This window comes from Ricinus communis, chromosome 3, assembly GCF_019578655.1.
Source record: "Ricinus communis isolate WT05 ecotype wild-type chromosome 3, ASM1957865v1, whole genome shotgun sequence".
In the NCBI taxonomy this organism is placed as follows: domain Eukaryota; kingdom Viridiplantae; phylum Streptophyta; class Magnoliopsida; order Malpighiales; family Euphorbiaceae; genus Ricinus; species Ricinus communis.
Genome location: NC_063258.1, coordinates 22,289,178 through 22,315,341, shown reverse-complemented (window position 1 = coordinate 22,315,341; position 26,164 = coordinate 22,289,178). Strand labels below are relative to the sequence as shown.

General features: G+C 28.3%; 1 protein-coding gene across 3 annotated transcripts; it reads right to left on the bottom strand.

The window, feature by feature from the left end:
- Window positions 1-6,932: 6,932 nt before the first annotated feature.
- On the bottom strand, window positions 6,933-17,732 carry LOC8277523 (ADP-ribosylation factor 1). 3 transcript variants are annotated; one of them, XM_002532360.4, is made up of 9 exons: window positions 17,518-17,732; window positions 17,207-17,394; window positions 17,069-17,107; window positions 16,758-16,820; window positions 15,581-15,599; window positions 14,618-14,729; window positions 13,553-13,600; window positions 13,190-13,320; window positions 6,933-7,295 (listed from the first exon to the last, which is right to left on the bottom strand). In XM_002532360.4, the coding sequence occupies exons 2-9, from the start codon at window positions 17,307-17,309 to the stop codon at window positions 7,262-7,264; spliced, it is 549 nt and encodes a 182-aa protein (XP_002532406.2). In that variant the 5' UTR covers window positions 17,310-17,394; window positions 17,518-17,732; the 3' UTR covers window positions 6,933-7,261. The 3 variants fall into 3 exon arrangements, with proteins under 3 accessions (XP_002532406.2, XP_015582865.1, XP_048228028.1); XM_015727379.3 differs by having other exon boundaries at window positions 17,537-17,732; XM_048372071.1 differs by lacking the exon at window positions 17,518-17,732 and having other exon boundaries at window positions 17,065-17,107.
- Window positions 17,733-26,164: the final 8,432 nt, after the last annotated feature.

The following is a 26,164-nucleotide window of genomic DNA, read 5'->3' as shown; positions in this document are numbered from 1 at the left end:
TTTCAAATTTGAGTGGCTGCACGAACATTTCTTTTTATATTTCCATAATTGACACGTATAAGTTATATACTTCAGTCAATTGCTGTCGAAGTTGAATATGCATATATAAATTATCCACAGTCAAATTTATTAAAAAAAAAAAAAGAAAAAAAAAAGAGAGTCAATATTCTACTACGTAAAATTAAAGGCCAAGAAAGGGAAAAAAAAAATGAAAACTTCTACCCTTTTTGTTTTTAGACTAGAAAAGCTTCGTACTAACTATGGCGTTTTAATTTAAAATATTTTCAAATTGTGTTTATATAAATGAAATTCATTGATTTTTTTATAAAATTTATTGTGTTTCTCATTAAATCTATAAAATTAATTACAATTAAATTGGATTTTATCAAATTTTTTTCTTCTCCTTTTCTCTCCCATTTTAACTATTTTTCATTAAAAGAATATTTAAATTGCGATATGAAGAATTTCTTAAACTAAATACACTTTTTTTTTTCTGAAATGAATTCCACATTTATAAAAAATTCTATTAAATAATTATTTCGTAAATATAAAACTTAACCTAAACATGTTCTTAAACACATTCTCCATCTGTAAAACCATTACTAACAGAATGAAATTTCCATTAGAATGGTCAAGTGAAGAATTGTTTTCTGAGTTGAAACGCCATGTCCAAGTCCTTCAGTTTTGGTACTCTTAAAATTATTCTCCGTCCATAAAATAAAACCATCATTAGGAAGGTCAAGAGAAGAATAGTTCTTCAGTTACAAATGCCAAAGTCCAAGTCCATTTTCAGGGTTCTTTCTAAGACGATACTATTGTGCATGATAGTGTCTGAGTTGACGTCAACCCAAAGACCATTGGTGGAAATGAGTGGTGAAGAATGAATTTAGAATCTAGTCCAATGTCTTGATTTTCATTTCTGAGTCTCGTAGACAGTTTTAATGGTGACTGGTTTGAACTACGAATGGAGAGAGATCTTGCTTATGTTATAACACTCTTATTTGAATTACTGTATTAGTCTAATCATAAAATGAACGCATGATGATTTTGTTTAGGCTTAATCAATTCGAATTTTTATAAAATTTTTATTATTTTGATCAATTTTTTTAAAAATTATTAATTTTACCACGATTTAGCCAATTATTTATAATTTTAATTTAATTAAGTTGTTTGTGAATATTTAAAAAAAAAAAAAGAGTTTTCTCAAAATTTGGCATATTCAAACGTTTATAAAAGAGCATAACTAATCTAAATATAACTCTTTATATACTGTTGATATATTCAAATCAAATAGTATTAGCATTAATTGGTTAAGTAAATATTATTTATTCACACTCTAGAGTTTTTTATTCAATTTCGTCTCTAACAATAGCATACAAATAGAATTGAGTCCCTCTGCTTCAGTCCACTCCCATCTCCACTTCTATAACATTAATATTTATATGCATATATAATATTACTTTTTATATAATGTTTCTTTAAAAGCCTTTTTACTTGTAATCAATTTGAATTTTTTAAAATAATATTTGATTATATACAACTTAATATTTATAAATTCAGATGAGAGTTTTCATCCCAAAGCACGTGGAGGACTTTTTCATTATTAGATATCATTCCTCTAAGTTCCCCTTTCTCACCGGAGTTTGAGTTCGAACATAATTTCTTTTACTTTTTCTATCCCACTTGAACATAATATTAAAAAATAGATTTCTCTTTCTATTTCTTTTCTTCTTTCTTTCTAAAATAAAAAATTCACTATAAAATTTATTCACACCCTAGAGTTCTCGACCGGAAACAATAACCGGTCAAATCATATAAAATAGTTTAAAAAATATAAAATTATATTTATACAAAATAAAAATTTAATAGTATTTGATATTTATGAAGAGTTCATGTAAATATCTGAGTTTGTATATTTTTTTCCCTATTTATTACCCAAATCAGTTAATGGTACAAATCATCCATATTTATTGCACGTTTTATTTGATACCTAAACTTTTTTTGTTTTATTTGATAGGTTTTTGTAACATTTTTTTTTCTTAGTTTAATTTTTCTATTTTATTTCCATTATTATAAGTATTAAACAATTAGATTTCTCTCTTAAATATTACCAAATTGATAAGCCGTTAACAATCATTATCCGAATTTATTCTTATACCCAATTAAATAGTCATAAATGAATAATAAAATCATATCTCAAACAAAATTAATACAATTTTAAATATTTAATTATATTTTAAACATCCGAGTCCTTATCAGTTTTAAAAGGCTTCAAGAGAGCTGCTAATTATTATACATAAACAAAAAAATAGAAAATTCAAAATAAAATAAAATAAATTAGAAAGTGGTAGAAGATTTCGAATTGAACTCTTGTGAAGGTAATGATCCCTTATTTATTTATATTCCCATTTCACATCTTAGTTACGTATTCTATTTCTATTATCTAATTTCCACATTTTTCTCATATTCAGTTTATTTTGTTTTATTTACTAACTTTTTCCATTTATAGATAATGATTTTGCTTTCCAAATTTAATTTCCCGGCCTCAATTTCTTCAAATAGACTTTTCAAAATTAAACATTTCGGTCCTCATAACACCATAAATTTAAAATTTTTTAAAAAGATTGGGAGATATAAAGTTCTATAAGATAACAATTCAAAGGACTAAAGTGCAAGCAAATTCTAAAATCTCAAGGACTTGAAATATGGTCCAATTCAAGTTGTTATACACAAAGTGTCCATTTAATACTTTACACGTCTAATTTATATTATTAAAAATATTAAGTCGTTAATCAATTCAGGAATTAAAATATTAATTTAAAATGATAAAATCAAAATTTAAATTTAACTTTTATTTTCTTTTTTTGGTAATTAACATGGGTTGTATCCAAATTATAATTATGGTGCTTTAATATCAGTTTTTAAAAATATATAAATAAAAAAATATATTATTAAAAATGAGTGGGACCATTTTAATTTCTTTCACACAGAACCAAGTCAGCTGCAGAGAGTCACACCACAGCAAGTGAATGGGCCGCACATGGAAGTCGGAGTTCACACCAATTTGTGGACTTGGTCAGAAACTGAAACCTGATCCCTATAATACAATACAGTGGACTGAAGGCTGCGGAATGCATTTTTGGATCCTTGAGCTTTGCTGGTATATCCTTGTAATACTTTAATTTTTATTTTTATTTAATAACCATCTAAATTTTATTTTTATGATTTCTTAAATATTTTTAAATTTTAAGTCAATTTATAAGGTATTTTAAATTTTATTTTTTATAAATTTTAAATATTTATATACAATACACACGTGGACTTATTGCTACATGTCAAAACATATTTAATTATCATTAAAAAGTTAAATTAATTATGTGAAAGATTAAAGTTTAAAGCTACTAAATGATTGAAGTTCATATATCTAAACATGTATTTGACCAAAAATTTAAAAGCTTAAAAAAGGCTTAATATATCACTATTACTCTCAAAAAAGTTTTCTTTCAAAAATATCAGAAGTTGGAAGTTTTATTTTTAAAATATGTGAACACTCTCTCAAGATGACATCTGTTCAAAAATTCTCCCCATTTCTCATTTTCTACATTAGCCAATCACTACAATCTCGTCTTTTTTTTTTTTTATTCAGTTATTCATATTACTTTTTTCTAATAATTTCGATACTAAAATCAATTATTAAGTGAGAAAAATCAGATTTAAGAGTTTTATTTTTATTTGTTAAAAATAGATCAAGTATTAATAATTTAGTTTTCTCTATAGATATTTGATTGTTTTTGCATTGAATTTTGAAGATTAGAACTAAAAATTATAGGTAAATACAAAATCCAAAAAAATGATTTGTATTTTCTGCAAAGATGCAGGAAACAATATTTTTTTTATATAAATGGTATATGTTAAAAAAATAGATTTTTTTTTTAAATTATTATGAATCATTAATATTAAATTACAAATTGAATTTATATCGTATTGCTGAATTTATTAATAATATAATTTATTTTATATAGAATAAATTTTCATAAAAAAATAAAAAAATTATCATAAAAAGATTTTTTTTTTATAAATGTACATTAAAAAATATATGTTAGGTATATGTTGAGCATATATTAATAAAAATTTTAATTTATTTATAGACATATTTTAATTTTAAAAATACTTTTTTAAGTATCAAGGGATATAATACCAGTTTTCATTGATTGATTTAGTTAAGATTTATATATAATAACATTCACTATTTTTAGAAACTAAGAAAATATTATAATAATTATTTTTATTATTCTATATTTCTATGAAGTCATTAAATATTTTGTACACTTATAATAAAATATAATTAAAAAAAGTAGAAACAAATGAAGTTCATTCAACAAAATATGAAATATATTAAATATATATTGATACCTGAAATAAATAAATAAATATTATATATTTCAAAAATAGAAAATAAAAAAGGTAAACTTTCAAAGGATGGTATATATTATACTTGTTTTAGTATTTGTTGCAATATATTTATAATATATTTAAAATATTTAAAATAAATTTAAATAATTAGCCAACAAGTTGTGAATTAATGCTCCATGTCATCTAATTTCTTTGTCAGTTGTATGTATAATAATCCACTTACTCTTGCTTTGATCGTCCTATAAATTCATCATTCTCCTTTTTTTTTTCATTATATATTTCTGAACATAGAAATAAAAAAGAAAAAATAATATATACACCACTACATATAAGAGTTTATAGCATATCAAATAACAAAGTTATATACAAAATTTTTTCTAATTTTAAATTTATAGAAAAGATAGTATCTATATACATATTTTGATATCTTTTGCATACATATAAAGTATATGTATACTATTTTGACTACAGTACCAAACCCATCAACACCACAATAAAAGAAATTCATCAAACATCTTAGATGTGTGTTTAAATATCAATTGCAATCTATGGAGATTTGTCTAGCTTATCATTAGATCAAACATGTAAACTATATATTCTTAAAAAAAACTAACATATACTTTTATATACGGATGGTATATGTTAAAAAAAATTATGAACCATTAATGTTAAGTTACAAAATGAATTTATATCATATGCTGAATTTATTAGAAATATAATTTATTTTATATAAGACAAATTTACTTAAAGAAATTTGAAAAATCGTCATAAAAAGAACCTTTTTTTTTATAAATATACAGTAAAAAATATATGCTAGGTATATGTTGGATATATACTAATCAAAATTATAATTTTTTTAATTAACATATTTTAATTTTAAGAAGTATGAAGAGATATAATATCGGTTTTTATTGATTGATTTGATTAAGATTTGTATATAATAACACACTATTTTTATAAACTAAGAAAATATTATTATAATAATTATTTTAATATTCTATATTTCTATGAAGTTATTAAATATTTTATACACTTACAACAAAATATAATTTAAAAAAAAGAAGCAAATGTAATTCATTCAACAAAATATGAAATACATTAAGTATATATTTGATATCCGAAATATTTATATATATATATATATATATATATATATATATATATATTTCAAATGTAGAAAATTAAAAAAGTAAAACTCCCAAAAATTAGTATACATTATACTTGTTTTAGTATCTGTTGCATATATTTAAAATATTTGCATCTTTTAAAAGAAAAAGACAAAAAATAGGAACAAAAAGTATATATTTAATAAAATATGGTATATGTTAAATATATATTTAGTATCTGCAACTATTTTAATTCATAAAGATTAAAAAGATAAAATTTTAGGAAATAATATAGATTACATTTATTTTAGTATATGTTGGATATAAAATATATATATCATTTATATGTTAGGTAACTTTAATCAAATATTTTAATTTATTTAACATATTTTTATTCAAACTTTCTTTTACCAGTAGCAAAAAAATACAATATCAAAGTTCATTCAATATAGTTGAATACATTTAAATTATTTTAATATATGTTCTTTATATATAATATACTATATTTATATCTTTAGAAGAGCATAAAAAAAGTTACAGTAAATTTTATAGATTTTGGTATATTTATTATATATGAGGTATACATATAATATATAAAAGGTATCTAAAACTATTATTTAGTTTATGATATTACTTTTGGTATCTACGTGTAAAGCTTAGACACTTTCTAAAAGTTTAGTCAATTTCTTATAACAAATATTATCAAACATCATCAATGCAAAATATAATTTTATTTAATTAAATTTATTAGTTAATTTAAATGGTCATTTTATTGTTTATCTATATAAGACCATTACAAGAAAAATAATCAAATCGAATTGAATAATTAGCCAGCAAGTCGTGAATTAATATATATATATATATATATATATTAATTGCAATCATCTATGGAAATTTAATAGCTTATCATTAGATCAAACATATAGACTGTATACTTAAAAAGAATTAACAATTCTACAATTTTAAGATCTTTGAATTGATTAAAAAGAGAGAAAATTCATAAAAATAAGAGGAAAAGAGAAAATGGACGACGGATGAAGAAAAAATTAAAAAATGAAAAAGGAAAAGGGAGTTCATATGTTATCCCGTAAAAGAAATAAATATTAAAAAAACCTATAGTATAAATGATATTTGCTTAAAAAAAACAGTATTTTATGTAATTTTCTAAAAACACAGAGAACAAAAATCTATTAAAACTTTAATCAAATTTTCTGTTTGTAGTTATATATGGACACGCATAAAATTAAATCATATAGTTTAACCTTTTAATACAAAAGATTTTGTAATAATTTTAGTAATATCTTTAGCATTACAATAGTACCCCTAAAGGTTATATTATATATTTTAGTCAAATTCACTAATATAGTTAATTTATTCAATTTCCATAGCTTACAAAAGAAGGCTAGAACTTGCTGCAAGTATGAAACAATGAAATGAATAAAATGAGACCACCACTGTCTGTTTCACATAAGTATGCAGAGAAAAGAAAACAAGACTGAAAGAGCTAATAAGATATAACAAGAGAAAAGAGACCTTACAAAACAAAAAAAAAACAAAAAAAACTAACTCATCATGTCTTGGATGAAAATTTTACAGATATATTAGTGAGAAAAATCAGTGAAGATCAAATATCAATAATGGTAAAAGAGTAATATTTCTATCACCGCCCAAGCCAATTTGTCACCCTTCTCAGTTCTGGCTCAGGCACACAGCAGTTACCTTTCCATTCTTCTCCAAAAGAGTTAGGCACCTCCAGACTTGAGTGTATTGCTCAACCTACATCGACACAGAATTGCTTCATAAATTAGTCTGTTAAAAGAAGGTAGAATGTGAAATTTATAAAAATTATGCTCTTCCCTTTTTGCAGATGGTGGAGCTTTTGGGCTTCAACTATGACATATACCCAACAAATATACAAATGAAATGATGAATTCGGTTGAAGAATTGCAGGGTAATTTGCTTGCAGATTAGGCTCACAAATTTGTTCTACTAAGTTCTGGGTTTGCAAAATATAAACAGACAGAGGAACATAGAGTATATGCATTACCTACAGTAGTTTTATCAGCTTCCAGTTAGTAAAATTAGAGATCAAAACCAGAATACAGATGCTTTACAAACTTGTCAGCAAAATGCTTCAACTATTATGCTGCTCCAAATATGTATTTCCATCCAATAAAAAGAGAAGCTCAGAATGCTCAATCAAATACTATAACGACGTTCTGTAGCTTCTCAGGCATTAATAATCATATCTATTCTATCAAAAATAATGCGTATGTAATAGGGTTATGCATAAGTCCCAACTTCAAGACATATGTCCCTTCAAACCACCAATGTCCATAGTTCTCGCCATATATAACTGACCGTAATTCTCAACTCAGTTTATCTATTCCTAAAAGCCAAAATAGTAAGGGATAGCCTGGACATCTATATAGATAACTTTTTCCCTATGTTATTCAGTTTTAAGGCTATGTTTATAGAATGGCTAAAAATCCTAAACTTTCCTTCTTCCCCTTCTTAAATCTACCTCCTAGGCCACTCTCCTATATCATGGATATACTCAATCTCCCAACCAATACAACCACAAGTCAACACCGAACATGGCCAAACTCTCTCAAACACCTTGCTATAAACTTATCTTCAAATAAAAAGAGAAACTCAAAATGCTCAATCAAATACGATAACGACGTTCTGTAGCTCTAAGGCATTAATAATCATATGTATTCCATCAAAAATAATGCGTGTGTAATAGGGTTATGCATAAGTCCCAACTTCAAGACGTATGTCCCTTCAAACCACCAATGTCCAAAGTTCTCGCAATATATAACTGACCGTAATTCTCAATTCAGTTTATCTATTCCTAAAAGCCAAAATAGCAAGGGATAGCATGGACATCTATATAGATAACTTTTTCCCTATGTTATTCAGTTTTAAGGCTATGTTTATAGAATGGCTAAAAATCCTAAACTTTCCTTCTTGCCCTTCTTAAATCTACCTCCTAGGACACTCTCCTATATCATGGATATGCTCAATCTCCCAACCCATACAACCACAAGTCAACATTGAACATGGCCAAACTCTCTCAAACACCTTGCTACAAACTTATCTTCAAATAAAAAGAGAAGTTCAGAATGCTAAATCAAATACTATAACGACGTTCTGTAGCTTCTCAGGCATTACTAATCATATGTATTCTATAAAAAATAATGCGTGTGTAGGCCAAAATAGCAAGGGATAGCATGGACATCTATATAGATAACTTTTTCCCTATGTTATTCAGTTTTAAGGCTATGTTTATAGAATGGCTAAAAAATCCTAAACTTTTCTTCTTGCCCTTCTTAAATCTACCTCCTAGGCCACTCTCCTATATCATGGATATGCTCAATCTCCCAACCAATACAACCACAAGTCAACACTGAACGTGGCCAAACTTTCTCAAACACCTAGCTACAAACTTATCTTCAAATAAAAAGAGAAGTTCAGAATGCTAAATCAAATACTATAACGACGTTCTGTAGCTTCTCAGGCATTACTAATCATATGTATTCTATAAAAAATAATGCGTGTGTAGGCCAAAATAGCAAGGGATAGCATGGACATCTATATAGATAACTTTTTCCCTATGTTATTCAGTTTTAAGGCTATGTTTATAGAATGGCTAAAAAATCCTAAACTTTTCTTCTTGCCCTTCTTAAATCTACCTCCTAGGCCACTCTCCTATATCATGGATATGCTCAATCTCCCAACCAATACAACCACAAGTCAACACTGAACGTGGCCAAACTTTCTCAAACACCTTGCTACAAACTTATCTTCAAATAAAAAGAGAAGCTCAGAATGCTCAATCAAATACTATAACGACGTTCTGTAGCTTCTCAGGCATTAATAATCATATGTATTCTATCAAAATTAATGCGTGTGTAATAGGGTTATGCAGTCCCAACTTCAAGACGTATGTCCCTTCAAACCACCAATGTCCATAGTTCTCTCCATATATAACTGGCCGTAATTCTCAACTCAGTTTATCTATTCCTAAAAGCCAAAATAGCAAGGGATAGCATGGATATCTATATAGATAACTTTTTCCCTATGTTATTCAGTTTTAAGGCTATGTTTATAGAATGGCTAAAAATCCTAAACTTTCCTTCTTGCCCTTCTTAAATCTACCCCCTAGGCCACTCTCCTATATCATGGATATGCTCAATATCCCAACCAATACAACCACAAGTCAACATTGAACATGGCCAAACTCTCTCAAACACCTTGCTACAAACTTATCTTCAAATAAAAACAGAAGCTCAGAATGCTAAATCAATTACTATAACGACGTTTTGTAGCTTCTCAGGCATTAAAAATCATATGTATTCTATCAAAAATAATGCGTGTAATAAGGTTATGCATAAGTCCCAACTTCAAGACGTATGTCCCTTCAAACCACCAATGTCCATAGTTCTCACCATATATAACTGACCGTAATTCTAAACTCAGTTTATCTATTCCTAAAAGCCAAAATAGTAAGGGATAGCATGGACATCTATATAGATAACTTTTTCCCTATGTTATTAAGTTTTAAGGCTATGTTTATAGAATGGCTAAAAATCCTAAACTTTCCTTCTTCCCCTTCTTAAATCTACCTCCCAGGCCATTCTCCTATATCATGGATATGCTCAATCTCCCAACCAATACAACCACAAGTCAATATTGAACATGGCCAAACTCTCTTAAACACCTTGCTACAAACTTATCTTCAAATATAAACAGAGGCTCAGAATGCTCAATCAAATACTATAACGACGTTCTGTAGCTTCTCAAGCATTAATAATCATATTTATTCTATCAAAAATAATGCGTGTGTAATAGGGTTATGCATAAGTCCCAACTTCAAGACGTATGTCCCTTCAAACCACCAATGTCCATAGTTCTTGCCATATATAACTGACCGTAATTCTCAATTCAGTTTATCTATTCCTAAAAGCCAAAATAGCAAGGGATAGCATGGACATCTATATAGATAACTTTTTCCCTATGTTATTCAGTTTTAAGGCTATGTTTATAGAATGGCTAAAAATCCTAAACTTTCCTTCTTCCCTTAAATCTACCTCCTAGGCCACTCTCCTATATCATGGATATGCTCAATCTCCCAATCAATACAACCACAAGTCAACATTGAACATGGCCAAACTCTCTCAAACACCATGCTATAAACTTATCTTCAAATAAAAAGAGAAGCTCAAAATGCTCAATCAAATACTATAACGACGTTCTGTAGCTTCTCTGGCATTAATAATCATATGTATTCTATCAAAAATAATGCGTGTGTAATAGGGTTATGCATAAGTCCCAACTTCAAGACGTATGTCCCTTCAAACCACCAATGTCCATAGTTCTCCCCATATATAACTGACCGTAATTCTCAACTCAGTTTATCTATTCCTAAAAGCCAAAATAGCAAGGGATAGCATGGACATCTATATAGATAACTTTTTCCCTATGTTATTTAGTTTTAAGGCTATGTTTATAGAATGGCTAAAAATCCTAAACTTTCCTTCTTCCCCTTCTTAAATCTACCTCCTAAGCCACTCTCCTATATCATGGATATGCTCAATCTCCTAACCAATACAACCACAAGTCAACATTGAACATGGCGAAACTCTCTCAAACACCTTGCTACAAACTTATCTTCAAATAAAAAGAGAAGCTCAGAATGCTCAATCAAATACTATAATGACATTCTGTAGTTTCTCAAGCATTAATAATCATATGTATTCTATAAAAAATAATGCGTGTGTAATAGGGTTATGCATAAGTCCCAACTTCAAGACGTATGTCCCTTCAAACCACCAATGTCCATAGTTCTCGCCATATATAACTGACCGTAATTCTCAACTCAGTTTATCTATTCCTAAAAGCCAAAATAGTAAAGGATAGCATGGACATCTATATAGATAACTTTTTCCCTATGTTATTCAATTTTAAGGCTATGTTTATAGAATGGCTAAAAATCCTAAACTTTCCTTGTTTCCCTTCTTAAATCTACCTCCTAGGCCACTCTCCTATATCATGGATATGCTCAATCTCCCAACCAATACAACCACAAGTCAACATTGAACATGGCCAAACTCTCTCAAACACCTTGCTACAAACTTATCTTCAAATAAAAAGAGAAGCTCAGAATGCTCAATCAAATACTATAACCACGTTCTGTAGCTTTTCAGGCATTAATAATCATATGTATTCTATCAAAAATAATGCGTGTAATAGGGTTATGCATAATTCCTAACTTCAAGACGTATGTCCCTTCAAACCACCAATGTCCATAGTTCTCGCCATATATAACTAATAACTTAAGTTATATATGATTTATGAATACTAATAATTTTATAAATAAATTCCTAATCCTGTGAATTGAACAAAACCAATAATCAAAGAAAAATCTTGAGAGAAATGCAATCAGCCCTTAAAAGGACCTAGAAACAGTTAATTAATCATAACATTTATGAGAAAAAATAAACTTATATGCATCCAAAATTACGAAAGAACATAACAAACAAATACAAAATAAAAATTAGATGACAACAGCAGCACACAAAGATGAGAGAGTGGATAAAAGAGCCCCAAGTGATAGTTTTCAAATGATTATGTTTGAACCCAGATTATCAAAGTAATGGTTTTGTCACTTCTCATAACAATAAAACCCATCCGGGCATCTTAAAACAGAGCTTGACTTCTACTCAAACTCCTTATCTTCATGTATTTGCTTGACAGGTTATTGCTCTTTCTCTCTCTCTCTCTCTCTCTCTCTAGAAAGCTAGAATAAAAATTCTTACTCTGAATATCACCCCATTAATCTCCTGATATTCCCCTCAAATCCATCCAACATGAATACCGCATATCTGCTTCTTTCCTAAATATATATCTTCTCACAACAGGACTCAACATCAAGTTACTGTCTTAAATAAACCCACCTCTCAAAGAATTAAATTAGCCACTAAACTCAACCTTTTGTCATAAATAAACAAATAAGAAATGAGCCTAAAGTATGTTAAGGATGATATGAAAGCCAATGAGGAATCAGTAGATAAGAGTGGGATTTTAGATGAAAGGATTAAAGAAAAAGCAGGTTGAAGTGAGAGAAAAAGAAAAGCTTAATATCTTTTACGATAAAAGAAGGTATAAAATAACCTTATCATGGTCACAATTGTATATTTTCTATAATAAAACTTATGAAGTTAACATTTGAATATGATCGTCAGATAATTGGCTAAATTCAACCAACACAGAAGTTGCATATAATGTGGCCCAAAAGTTAAATTGCGAAAAAAGCACATTAAGCCCCTGGTTGGTTAATAATAATGTGTATGAACAGGAACATAGTTTCATTCTCATTTCTAATTTCAAAGACTTCAGCCTTATATGATAAGCGATCTAAAGATTACAAAAAGCTTTTACATTCTTTATTTCTCACTCTTATGCTATACTTACAACCATTCAAAGAGGCAATCAATGCATGATTCCTAGTCTAATTGTTGATCTTGTTCTTAGTAATCAAACAAGGCTAGTACAATCCTACCATGATATTCATACTTTTGCACAGAAGAAGTATATGGTGAGCCTATATTTAGTATCTTTAAAATCAATGCTAATATCTACAATTTAATGTTTATTGAACTTACCAGTCCAAACCTTCAAAAAGACCTTCTCCTTTGATTGCAGAAGTTTTAAAAATTGCCCATTGGCGATTCTTAATCTTGTGCAACTCTAGAGCCTCGGTAATTGCAGCATCATCAAGTGCACCAGGAAGATCCTGTATAAATCAAAGAAAGTCTTCAGAAAAGAAAATAACTGGAAGAGAACAAAAGAAGAAACTTAAAGTTGATGAAAAAATTTGCATCCACAAAGTATGCGTCATAAAAGCAACAAAAGCTTGAGTAATCATAGCCCAGATCCTCAGTTAAACTTGCCAATAGCATTAGTCTTCATCTCTTCCTTTTTATACAAATTGTAAAAGAATTAAACAACTAGGCACAAAAGTAGACCTGCTTGTTTGCAAAGATAAGAACAACAGCACCTCTTAACTCTTCCTCCTGCCAAAACACTCAAACAGGTTAATTGGAATCTTAGAAGATCTAATAAAATGCATGGACATTGATATCAAATATGACTAAATTTTATCCAAAGGAAAACAACCCAATGATCAATGAGTCATCTTCAGCAATGTTGAAATGCAAAAACAGGATGCACAATATTCTAAACAGTTGGAGCAAAAAATTTAGCTCAGAAAGAATCATAAGCTAAGAATTCAATCCTCACTACAAAGTTTCATAAGCAAACCATAATTAACTTCTAATACACAAGACTTCAATAGATATGACAGCACCAAGGGGTGTGACAGAGAGGGGAACACCCTTCTATTTATTGGTGTACAGTTTAGCCTAACAGATTCACCCCTAAATTATCGCATGTGAGTTTCCCTGAGGGGTACATAGACACACACAAAGGACTTGAAAAAATTGTGCAGTCGTTTGCAAAAAGAAATTCCCCAATTCCTATAACTAGACGGACAAATTTTAGTGACAAATAAACCACTACATCTGATAATAAATTTTTTGTCCTTGAAAGCCCAAATGGAAACAAGGAGAAGTTATCTACAATTCTCATTCTTGATAAAATGAAATTATTGGATCAAAACCTTGTATTATGACATTTCTGCAGTAAAATTCACATTAATGTTTCCTAAACCAATATTAAGAGATCCTCGTTCTGCAAATTATGATTTTGAATCCAACGAGTTGTTTGAATCTTGAATGGTAAGACATGTAGGGATCTTAGCTTCATGATATAAATTTGGCAAACCAAAAACATTACATCTCTTGGACCACCACCTAAAACATGCAGCATAAGACGACTATAGGCTAGGATTAGTTATAGGAGTCTGAGATATTGTCAGCCAAACAATAAAGAAAGCCAGCACAAGTTTCATTTTTTCACTCAGTTGTCTATGGGCGACAAGACTTGATTAAATTTGTATATGTGCAGATGATAGTTATAAAAAATTTGTTCTAAGATACTCCTAATTGAATGTAAACCAGAAATAACTATACCTCAAGGATGGAATGGAACTCATCTTTAGCAATCACCAGTCTATCAGTGTCACTTGAATCAACAACATAGATTATGGCTTGCGTGTTGGGAAAATAACATCTCCAATATGGTCTGTGGGATAAAGCACAAGCAGACTGTGAGCTTGTGCTATTGATGAAAGATTAAACTACCAAAAAGTAATGTGGCCAAAGAGCAAAAATCCTATATCCAACAGAAAAAAAAAACCAAGAATAATACTATCATCCTCAATTTTTTAAGCAGGAGATGATAACACCTATTATTCATTGATTAGCAAGTTGCTAACGTAATTGGGTAAAAATGAAGAGATGCTCGGTTAGGATGCAAATGGGAAGCAATCATTTCGTAGATTTTAAAGTGAAGCATAGGCCAACAGCTTTAATTTACTTTTTCTACATGCAAACAGTAATAGTAAATAAAACTACTGAATCAATGGAAGCTATTTCAAGGTAGTTGTTTTATTGTTTTAGTCCATTGGGCATAGCCTATGAAACTGAGGTAGCTCCCTCCCTAGTCCCTTCTATAAGCCCCATCCTACTTAAATAAATTACAATAACAATCCTCCTTATCCATAAGGCGCATTGGCTTTAGAATTTCAGTCTAGGGTTATTCTATATTAAGTTCAGCCTTTCAGGCACCAAAAAGGAAAAAATAATTGTTTTATCAATTTATTGTATATATTGTTTTCAAGGAGGTAGAAGGGATGTATTCATGTCATGATCCTAACCCACGGCCAAAACTGGCACTAGGATACAGGCAGTGCATATCTATTTGTCAAGAAATTAATTAATATGAGGCATGTAGTTCCATAAATTGCACAAGCTTTCGAAACAACAACATTGCTTAGTCATTAAAATAAACCAATAGTGCATATCACAAGGGAGTAGGTCCCTTCCCAATAAAGCAAGTTTATTATAAGAATTTTCTAGATGATTTGAAGTTACCTGATACTTGTCTGTCCACCTATATCAAAAAAAAAAAAAAGGAATGAGAAATTAAAATGACTTTGATGATGCAAAACCTAAAAATGAGCTCTTCAACAAGCATACTTCTTGATTTATCTCACAAGAAAAAGTGGAAATTAAGGGGAAGAAGGTGTAAAATCAAGGAGCTTTTATCTCATATATCTAGAGCTCTTAGTAGTCCCATATACTGGCAGAAATTGGCATGCATATTATATTGTGTTTCATGCAAGAAGAAAACTCACAAACTAATCAACCTTTAACACAGTCGATAAACTTTCAATTATTAGAATCTACATTGAACAGTATTTTGTTTCTCTTATTTAAGATAAACTTAATTAGAAAGAATAGTTGCATGCTAATTAAAGTTAAATTAATTATTAGAATTAGCAACTATATGACTAGGAAAACATTGTTATTTCTGAAACAAATTGTCATGATTTTTCAAATCAATGAAAGAAGGATAACTGAAAGAAAGGATTCAAAATTATTTGCTATGTAATGTTAGTCTTAGTAACTTAGAGCACTTTACTATGGAGCCTGCATGCAACATTAATTGAAGGTCAAAAGCAAGAAATGACTTTGAAAATCAGCAGATAAGCAGAAAGAGGCTAAATCAATTTGTATTTGAGTCCATATCTCATGAGCAATGGCTATTAGAAACTCAGCCTGACAATCATAATCCGCTGTAATTCTTGAACCAAATTTTTTATGCAATTGTTTGACCAGATATATTTCTACGCACAAGTCCAGTGCAGAGATCCAACCACTTTAAACATTCTTACTTCTGTTCTTGAATGTCTAGAATAGTCTGCTATATGTTCATAAAGTAATTTGAATCAATCCCAGCTTGACAGTCTTGGATTGAAAGCACGGTTACTAAGCTTAGATTGGAATGACAGTAAAGTTGACATAGAATTCAATACATATATCACTTCTCACCCTCAGACCCATACTCATGTGCTAAATTTCTGTTTTTACATCCACCCAAATTCAAATTAATAAACAACAAAATCAAGCTTATGCTTTTTATAAAAGGAGATGCTTCACGAGTTCTTAAGCATTTATGTTAATAAGCAATTAATAGTTAGTCTCATATAAGAAATATTTTATCATATAACATTAGGAAACACAGATCAAGGAGAATTAATTGGCGTACCAAGATCCCATACTTGGAATTTGATATTATTATACTGCACTGTTTCAACGTTAAATCCAATTGCTGCATCCAAAAAAGAAAAAAAGAAATCATCAATTGACAATTCTGGACAGAATCAGAAGATAAGAACCTCCACTTCATTGCCAAAGAGAGTGCAATTTTATATCTAAAAATCAGTTTCTTAAACAGAAAAGCAAGATTAAAAGAGAAAAATCAGCTTCAATTTATGTCATATTCATAATCATGTGATTTCACCATCTAAACAAACATTATCATAACTCGATAAAATAAACTGCAGAAAGAGTACCAACTTGGAATGGTGGACACAACTTCACCCATCTGAAGCCGATCTGCATTAACATCAAAATTCAACAAATATCCATTACAAAAGATCACAAAAAACCAAAAGGGTATCCAGTAAAATCAACAAAAAGAAAAAGAAAACATACAGAGAATTGTAGTTTTGCCAGCATTATCAAGGCCCAGAACAAGGATCCTAGCCTCTTTGTTACCAAAAAGAGAAGAGAACATCTTAGTAAACAAAATACCCATCTTTGTTACTTCACTTTAACAATGGAAAACAGATCTCAGAAGAATAATGTGGATCTGATCTGGCAAAGCAGAGCCCTTTTCCTCTCTGCAAAAATATTATACACGCCGTAATAGCGTGAATATTACGAGTGAAAAATAAATACAAGAATACATACATAAAGAATACTATTGAAGCATCAGTGCAAGTGTGTGTGTTTATGAAAGGTACCAGAAGAGAGAGGGTCTGCCTGCAAAAGATGCTGGGATAATTGGGGTCGGAAATGGAATATTGAGTTCTCTAAGGGGGAGCGTTGGGAGTGGAAGATGGCAAGGAGAGTACAATTAGTTGGCGTTTTAGTCCTCTTCTTTTCCTTTTTCTTTTTTCTTATTGGGTTTGGAAACTGATGGAAACACGTAACACATAGAAACGAGCAGCTAATTAAATGAAACAGGAATTTTTGCTGTATGATTTATAGCCTATGTACATATAAAGAAAGTTCTTTTTTTTTTTTTTTCTCATTTGATAATATTTATAAAAAATGTTAAACATAAATAATACTTATATGGTATATAAAGTATTAATTATGATATTACACATTACTATAACTTTGATAGAAATAGATAACTTATTTAAAACGAGACTATTATTATTAAAAATTATTATAAGTTGTGGAGGTTTTTAGGCAAGTCACTAACTTTTTAACTTTCAAAATACAACATAAATTAATATATTCAATATTTAAATAATAAATATGCTAAAAAGAGAGTGAGACTTGTGAGAACTAAAAAAATCATTGTGCTACTTTAATATTAATTTTTAGCAAAAAAAATAAAAAGATTTTATGAAATTTTAAGAAAATATTATGAGATTTTTTTTGTGAGTTAATATCTATTTTAATAATATATTAATAATAATTAATAATAAATTTTTATTCAAATTAATATTATTTTATTTTTAATTAATTTAATTGGAATGATTTAAAATGAAATTTCAATACTAGATAAAAGTAAGAGAGTTATTTTTCTATACCTAATTAGTTTGATTTTTATAAAATTAATTAAGTAAATTTCTTGAGGAATAAATTATATTTTTGGTCACTTAATTTTCTCCCCGTATGAGTATATGAATTAAATTCTATATTTAAAAGTTATGAAATAATTAATAAATAATATTTTTATAAAAATTTTTATTGAGGAATAGCAAATTTCAATTAGCTAATGGTGTTGATTTTAATTGAAAAATAGTTAGTAAATTGATTAATTAAGTTAATTTATTGTTAGGATTAAATTGAAAATTAATTTTGAAATAAGGATTAAAAATATAATTACTTTAATTTGGGGTTTTAAATGAAAATTTGTATGGTTGGTAAATAAATTGATTAATTAAGTTTTCTTTTCTCATTTGACAATATTTATAAAAAATGTTACATATAAATAATAACTTATATGGTATATAAAGTATTAATTGTGATATTACACATTACTATGAATTTGATAGAAATAGATAACTTATTTAAAATAAAATTATTATTCTTAAAAATTATTATAAATTGTGGAGGTCTTTAGGCAAGTCACTAACTATTTTACTTTCAAAATACAACATAAATTAATATATTCAATATTTAAATAATAAATTTGCTAAAATGAGAGTGCCACTTATGAGAATAAAAAAAAAAATCATTGTGTTATTGTAGTATTAATTTTTAGCAAAAACAAAAACAAAAATATACTATGAAATTTTTAAGAAAATATTATGAGATTTTTTATGTGAGTTAATTAGCAACAAAGTAGACAATTATTTATTAGAAAATATAATAAAACTAATAGAGTTAATTACAGTATTAGTATCAGTAGTGCTAATTTATATTATATTATTATATTTTAATTTTACTTTAAATTTGTGAACTAATTTTAGCATATTTTTATTTTGTATGTATTTTTTAAATTATGTTTCTAAATTTTTAGATTTTTTTCTCCACTTTAATTTAATAAAAAAATTTAATTTATAAATTTATATATATATATATATATGAAAGCAAGATTTGTAGTACTTAATATTAGAATATATTATAATTTTGTACTAATTATATTAAAAATAGTTTAGATTGAATTTGAAAATAAAGAAATTAAATTAATAAAAACTTGAAATTAGGTTTCTCCCATACTTTTATAATTCGATTAACTATTCTTTGAATCTAGCTTAAATAATCTTGAATATAATTTACCCCAAGTTAGCAAATATATTCTTTCAAATCATATCCACCATATTCAGATTAATTACTTGCCTACTAAGTGATCAGTTATACTAATATGAACTCCTTAAGTCTTATGGTAAATTTAAGCAAATCTCAATAACCTAAGCTTTATGTCTAAGTCTTAATAGTATTATTTAATATTTCTTAAACTAATATCAAACTTCAATTTTCGTTACTTGCTTAATACCTAGATCTATTATAAATATTAGACATTTATATTCACAATCATATAAAGCACAGGGATAATAAATTAAAATAATTAAACCAATAATCAAAGAAATATTACTAATTCAAATTATAGAATAAGGTTAATGAGTTTTTCAACCAATTAAACTTAGCTACTCATAATAAAATTCAAACTAACAAAAATAAATGAATCCATTGAACTTAATCTAAAAATAATAAAATAAAACAAGAAGAAAAGAAGAACGTTTGAATCATGATCCTCAAATCTTTTTCAATCCTTGCCTCTAGCAACTTTTTCTAATTCTAAACACTTACTAATCCACTCTAAAAATTGAGCTCCCTCATGTTTATAAAGCCATAAACTCTTGAAAGACCAAAATACCTAATGAGATGGATTTGGGTAATAATAAACAAATTTGAGATTTGATTTTACTGTCCGTAACGAGTTTGAGTTAAGTTCGAATTTAAATCCGTGGGTACCGGTTACCCGAACCTGATTATGTTAAATATTATTACTTTTTATTTTATTTTTGTTACTTAGAATATTATTTTAAATATTTTTAAATTTATGCTTAGGCTGTATTAACATATCGAATATTAAATATTAAATATTTACATTTGATTAGTAGTTTTTCTATATTTTTTTATTTTTATTAATTTTTATTAATATATTTTAAAAGTTAATTATTATAAACGGATTCGGTAAATGAATATCCATTTAATTACCCAAATGTTTATATAAAACAGATAGGGTACATGTTATCTATTTAAATATTTATAAAAAATATATAATAGCTATTTAAAATTAACCGAATTTTAATTGGGTTCGAGTAGTATGCTGGTATTTCTATTCGGATTTAAATAGGATTTGGGACGAGTTTAGATATGTGTCTTTTAATCGGATTTGGGTTCGGATATCCTTAAATGGACAGATACCCTACTAATGTGAGCAATTTCCACACACATATTCACATTGATTTTACCCTTAAGAGCATACCATTTTAGTAATTCTTTTGATAAATAATCACTTTCGATGGTGTTTTGTGTTTATTGATAGGCGCCCTAAATGGAGGAGAAAAGAGCTAGAAAAGCTCAACAGCGCCAAGCAAAATAAAGAACAAAAGTTATTCAAAAGATTACAAATCGCCTAAAAATAGAGGCCATCGATTTCGCAAGGCATAAGAAATCGAGATCCTTAGTTTCTAAAGAAGAATCAACCAAAGCTATTATCCAAAATCGAGGCCTTTTATCTCATAGGCACTAAAAGATTGAGGCCCTCAATTTTATCAGAATTAGATAAAAATGAGCATGTGCTTTTCTTTAAAGAGACTATATCTTCCTTCTAGGATTTTATTCGAAAGAATAAGGAGGAGACATCCAACCACTATATCTTCAAGACAAGAACTTGAAGAGCCACCCACTTACCACTTTTAAAAACTTAGATTCTTGTTTAGTCTTTATGATTTTAATGTATTTTCAGTGAAGATTAAAGAAAAGAGAACCATTTAGAGTAATCAATGAGGAGATTAGAGGAAAAAGGAGATAATTAATGAAGACCCATTAATTTTCTTTTAACTCACTCTCTTACTTATTTCGCTATATTTTTGCTTTCAATTTATGTATGCTATATCTACAACTTATTTTTAAGTTATTTTAGTAATCATGTGTAGCTAAAATGCTTTCTCTCTAGCGAAGGGGTTGTACTCTCTCAATTTGCCATGATGTTTGAATGAATCTCATTTGAGTTGAAGATCTTGAATGATGATTTAACTACTTTTATGCTTAATACTTGTGAATGTGTTGGTGCTTATATTTACTTGATCTAGATACCCAAGTGAAGGACTGAAAGGTGAAACTTGATATTAGAATCATTAGTTCTTAAACTTAGGATTTTGACTTAGAAATAAGCTTGCTCCTTTAAGGATCAATCGAGTTTCCACTTGATTAATGGGTTTTATTAACTTTTTAACATGAAAATATGTATTGAATTCATTCTAACACGTCTTTTAATTCTTGAGAGACATTAATAGATATTTTAAGGATAATTCGCCTTCTCATTCATCATTCTGAACTCAAAAGAATAGTAATTTGAAGACTTGGCTTGTCATTGAGGAAAGCCCCTCCTAGAGCACTTTACCGTATTAATGTCTCTTAATTTAAATCTTTCATTTAGTTCTTTGTTAGTTTGAGTTAGTAACTTTCTTAAAATTAGCTCTTAATTCAATTTGCTTTTATTGAATTAATCTAGACACACAATATCTCTTAGACTCTTAGATAATTGAAGCCACCTATTAGCTAGTACTTAACACCACCTCGTGGGACAATATTTTTCTGTACTACTTGTTTAACCCGTGCATTTGCAGATAACCAACAACACTTACCAATTGCCATTCCTATATGCGACCACAAAGAGATCTCTCATCAGCTTCCCTGTGCTCGCAACAGCCTTGCGCTCGCGATAGTCAGTTTCTTATTCGTGCTTTGTGTGACCTAGCGGGAGGAGTCGCGATCTCTCATGGGCTCTATTTTTTTTGACACGTTTCCAACATACTCCTTTTTGCTTCTAGGCCTTCTAATTTTTCTGACTTGCTTAATTAAACCTAAAATTTCTTCTCCTTTGCTAAAAAGACATGAAATTACAAATAACTCAACCAAATAAATAAATTAATGGTAATCTCATCTAAATCACTGTAGAATTTAAAATTGACCATATAAAAGACTAATTTACTTTACACAATTTGAGTGTATCATCAACAAAATTTTACGACATATTTACTAAAGAGATAAACATAGTATTAATTTTTATCATGGTTGTTAAATCCTGGTCGGCCTGACTGATTGAATTAGGAATGACACTTTATCTAGGCCGAGAATCCCTAAAATCCATTTTTGGATAAACTTGCTAAGAACCTGTTGACCCAACTAGATAGACTGGCGATCAAGTCACATGGGTTTGACAAGTCTGATTTTTCTAAAAACAATTAATTAACACTTGATTATATCTTGTTTGGGTTTTCTTTTGGCTCAAATCCTAAATTTCTTATTTCAAAAAGATTTATTATCTTTTCTTTAATCAATTAATTTAATAAAAAAATATTTGCCAAATCTTTAAGTTGAAAAGAATTTTAAAGATTTAGTCAAATTTAGAAAATTGATATATAATTTATGCAAATATTAAAATTATAAGTAAAAGAAGGTTGTGATCACTTGAATACTTTCAAATAATTAAGTTTGTGGTTGAAATTTTTTATGGAATTAGTATATTAATATTTGTTGAATATCATATTTTATTGGATTTAATTATTAAATAATACTAAAAATTATATTGTATAAAATATCTTTAAGCTATTCATACTTTTATACAACATCATATATAAATATTTATGCATATATTTTTAGTTATCAATTCAATCCCGGTTGGACCTCTAACCTTAATCCTTTCTATTCTATGGGTCAATTCTAAAAACTATGATTTTAATTTATATAATAATATCTATATTATGTGATATATTACTTTAATATATTTAAAATAATTTTATATTTATATATGATAAAAATTAAATCTATAAACCTATAAAATGATTTTATAAATAGTCAAATATTTTATTATAAAATAATAATAATATTAAGTAGTGAGCTTTAAAATGCAAGAAAAATAAAACATAAGGCAGTCATTTGTCACAATAAATATCACAACCTTCTAAATAAATGAGTATGTGACCATAAGGTTTTTTTTTCCTTTATAATATATAATCTCTTCATTCTAAAAAGATAATCATTTTATCGAATTGTGATTAAAAAACTATTAATAAAATAATTATTAACACATAAAAATGTAGGCGAGTTAAAAATAAATTTCAAACTCACTTTAAATGCAAAAGAAAGACATACAAACCTAAACAAATAAAACTTAGAAGAATGAAAGTTTCTTCTTTTACATATTAATATTTTGTATTCTTTTTTCCACACATTTTACAAATTATAAGGTATAGTATTTATAATATTTTTCTTACTAAAAGTTTCAATGATTATAATTCATTATAAATATAAATCATTGCTTTTATAGTAAATGTATTTAAAGAAAAATAAAATATATTTCGATCATTATTAGTAATGATTTCAACATTCCCTCTTATTAATAATGTCCTTAATCCCTTTTCTTGGAGTCATTACCGAGTCTTTTATGAAAATCTTCTAATTTTTCACAATTAAGTCTTTTAGTGACAATATCTACCAGTTGTTTTTCTATCTTCACATGAATTACTTTGATCTCCCTTGTAAGGATTTTTTACGAATAAAATGATATTGCATCTCCACATATTTTGTTCTAGCATGAAACATTAGGTTCTCAACTAAACAAATAGCTAATTGATTATCACAGTATATTGATATCAGATAATCAACTGGTTGATGTGAATTCTCCAACAATTGTATTAACCATGTACTTTCTTGAGCTGCCATTATTGTTGCAAGATACTCAACCTCTAGTGTTGGAAGTGACATTATTGGTTGCCTTTTTCTACACCAAGTAACAACTTAAGAACCCAAACTAAATACATAACTAGTGGTCAATCTCTGTGTATCATAGTCACTAGCATAATCATCATCACAATATCCTTCCAAATTCGCAAGTTATGTTACTTTTATAAAATTACCCGAGATCAAGTGTTCCTTTGATATATCTTAAAATTCTCCTAATTACTTCCAAGTGAGGCTTTTTGGAGTTTGCATGAACTAGCTAACTCCAATTGCAAATGCAATATCTAGCCTTATCAATGTCAAATATATCATATTGCCTATATCTATCGATACATCACTAATCTTCCAAATCTTTACCTTATGTAATGCTTAATTTGAAGTTCACCTCTATTAGGAGAACAAGAAGCTTGTAGTCTAGCATTCCATACTTTTGGAGAAGAATTCTTGTATATTTCTCTTGACACAAAAATAATCCTTTCTTTATGCTCTTTCTAATCCAAAAAGTGATTTAGCTTCCTAAGTTTTTTCATGTAAAATCGGACTAATACATTTTTCTTAGTATGGTAAATCTCATTAACATCTTCACTAGTGATAATGAGATCATCAACATAAATAAGAATTATTGCTAGCCTCCTTTCTCGAGCTTTGACAAATAAACTCAAATCAACTTGTGCAACTCCATAGCCATTATGGATGAGAAGCTCAACAATCTTGTCATACCAAGCTTAGGGGCTTGCTTCAACCCATATAGTCCCTTATTCAATTAGAAAACATACTTGGGATTAATCTTGTTCTTAAATCCTTTAGGTTGCTCTATATATCAATCCAACTCTCCATTTAGAAAGGCATCTTTGACATCCATCTGCTATAAGTTTCAAGATTTACTTGCAATGCATGCTAGCAAAACACGAACAGTTGCATTCTTGGACAGTGGACTAAATATTTTATCATAGTTTAATCCATACTACTATGAGAATCCTCATGCCACCAAAAGAGCTTTGTATTTCTTAACTGAACTATCTGGACGAGTCTTGATCTTGTACACTCAGTTCCATGAAATGGGCTTCATGTCTCTAGATTTTGGCACCAAGTTCCAAGTTTGATTTTGAATAAGAGCTTTGATCTCTTCTTTCATGGATTTTATCCATTTATTTTTCTGTGATACCTCCTTAAAGGATGTTGTTTACTTTTCTTCTCCCATCAGTATAACATTGCATAATTGGAATTTTTTTTCTCACCTTGGTTGTTCTTAACTGTATTGGTGATACTGCTTGTTCTGCAGGTTGTTCTTTTGGCATCTCAACTGCTGATTAATCTTTATCATATATTCTATGATACGCACTAGTCTGCCATGGCCTTTCTTGAATTTGAGACTGCATGACAAACTTTAAAATTTATTGAATTTTTACTTACTACTCACACTTTTCATGCAATTGTTCTACTTCATTAGAGTGAGGAAGTGAAACATGTTTTCATGTCGACCATGATGAGTTACAATTATAGGATCGCAACATCTCCATCCTTCTCAATTGATGAGAACCCATATAGCACTAGAAATTCTACTCCAACAAGGAATCCTAATGATAGAAATTCTACTTGCTCAAATAATTCTACTTCAACAAGGAATCCTAATTTCACTAAGAATCCTAATCCAACAAGGAGTCCTGATGACATAAGGAGTTCAAGCGACGAAAGAAATCCTATTTTTACTAGAAATCCTAATCTAACTAGGAGTCCTAATCAGATTCAAAGTCCGAGTGAGATTGGACTTAATCAAAATAATGGGCCTCAAGATACTCATATCAACTTAATCTAACATATGGAGGTATGAATAAGTCAAGATAAGCCCAAGATAATCAAGTCAAGCTATTTAGAGTTTAGTACTCAAGAATGAGCTGCTTAGCATATGTAACTTAAACTCAAATGTCATGTTTATTATATGGGCTAGGTTTGAAT

Excerpts from the sequence above, each read along its gene's own strand:
- LOC8277523 (XM_002532360.4), bottom strand. The coding sequence starts at position 17,309 with ATGGGTATTTTGTTTACTAAGATGTTCTCTTCTCTTTTTGGTAACAAA. Across the intron at positions 13,601-14,617 it reads AGTTCCATTCCATCCTTGAG|GAGGAAGAGTTAAGAGGTGC; the intron begins GTATAGTTATTT and ends GTGTTTTGGCAG. Across the intron at positions 13,321-13,552 it reads TTATCTTTGCAAACAAGCAG|GATCTTCCTGGTGCACTTGA; the intron begins GTCTACTTTTGT and ends TGATTTATACAG.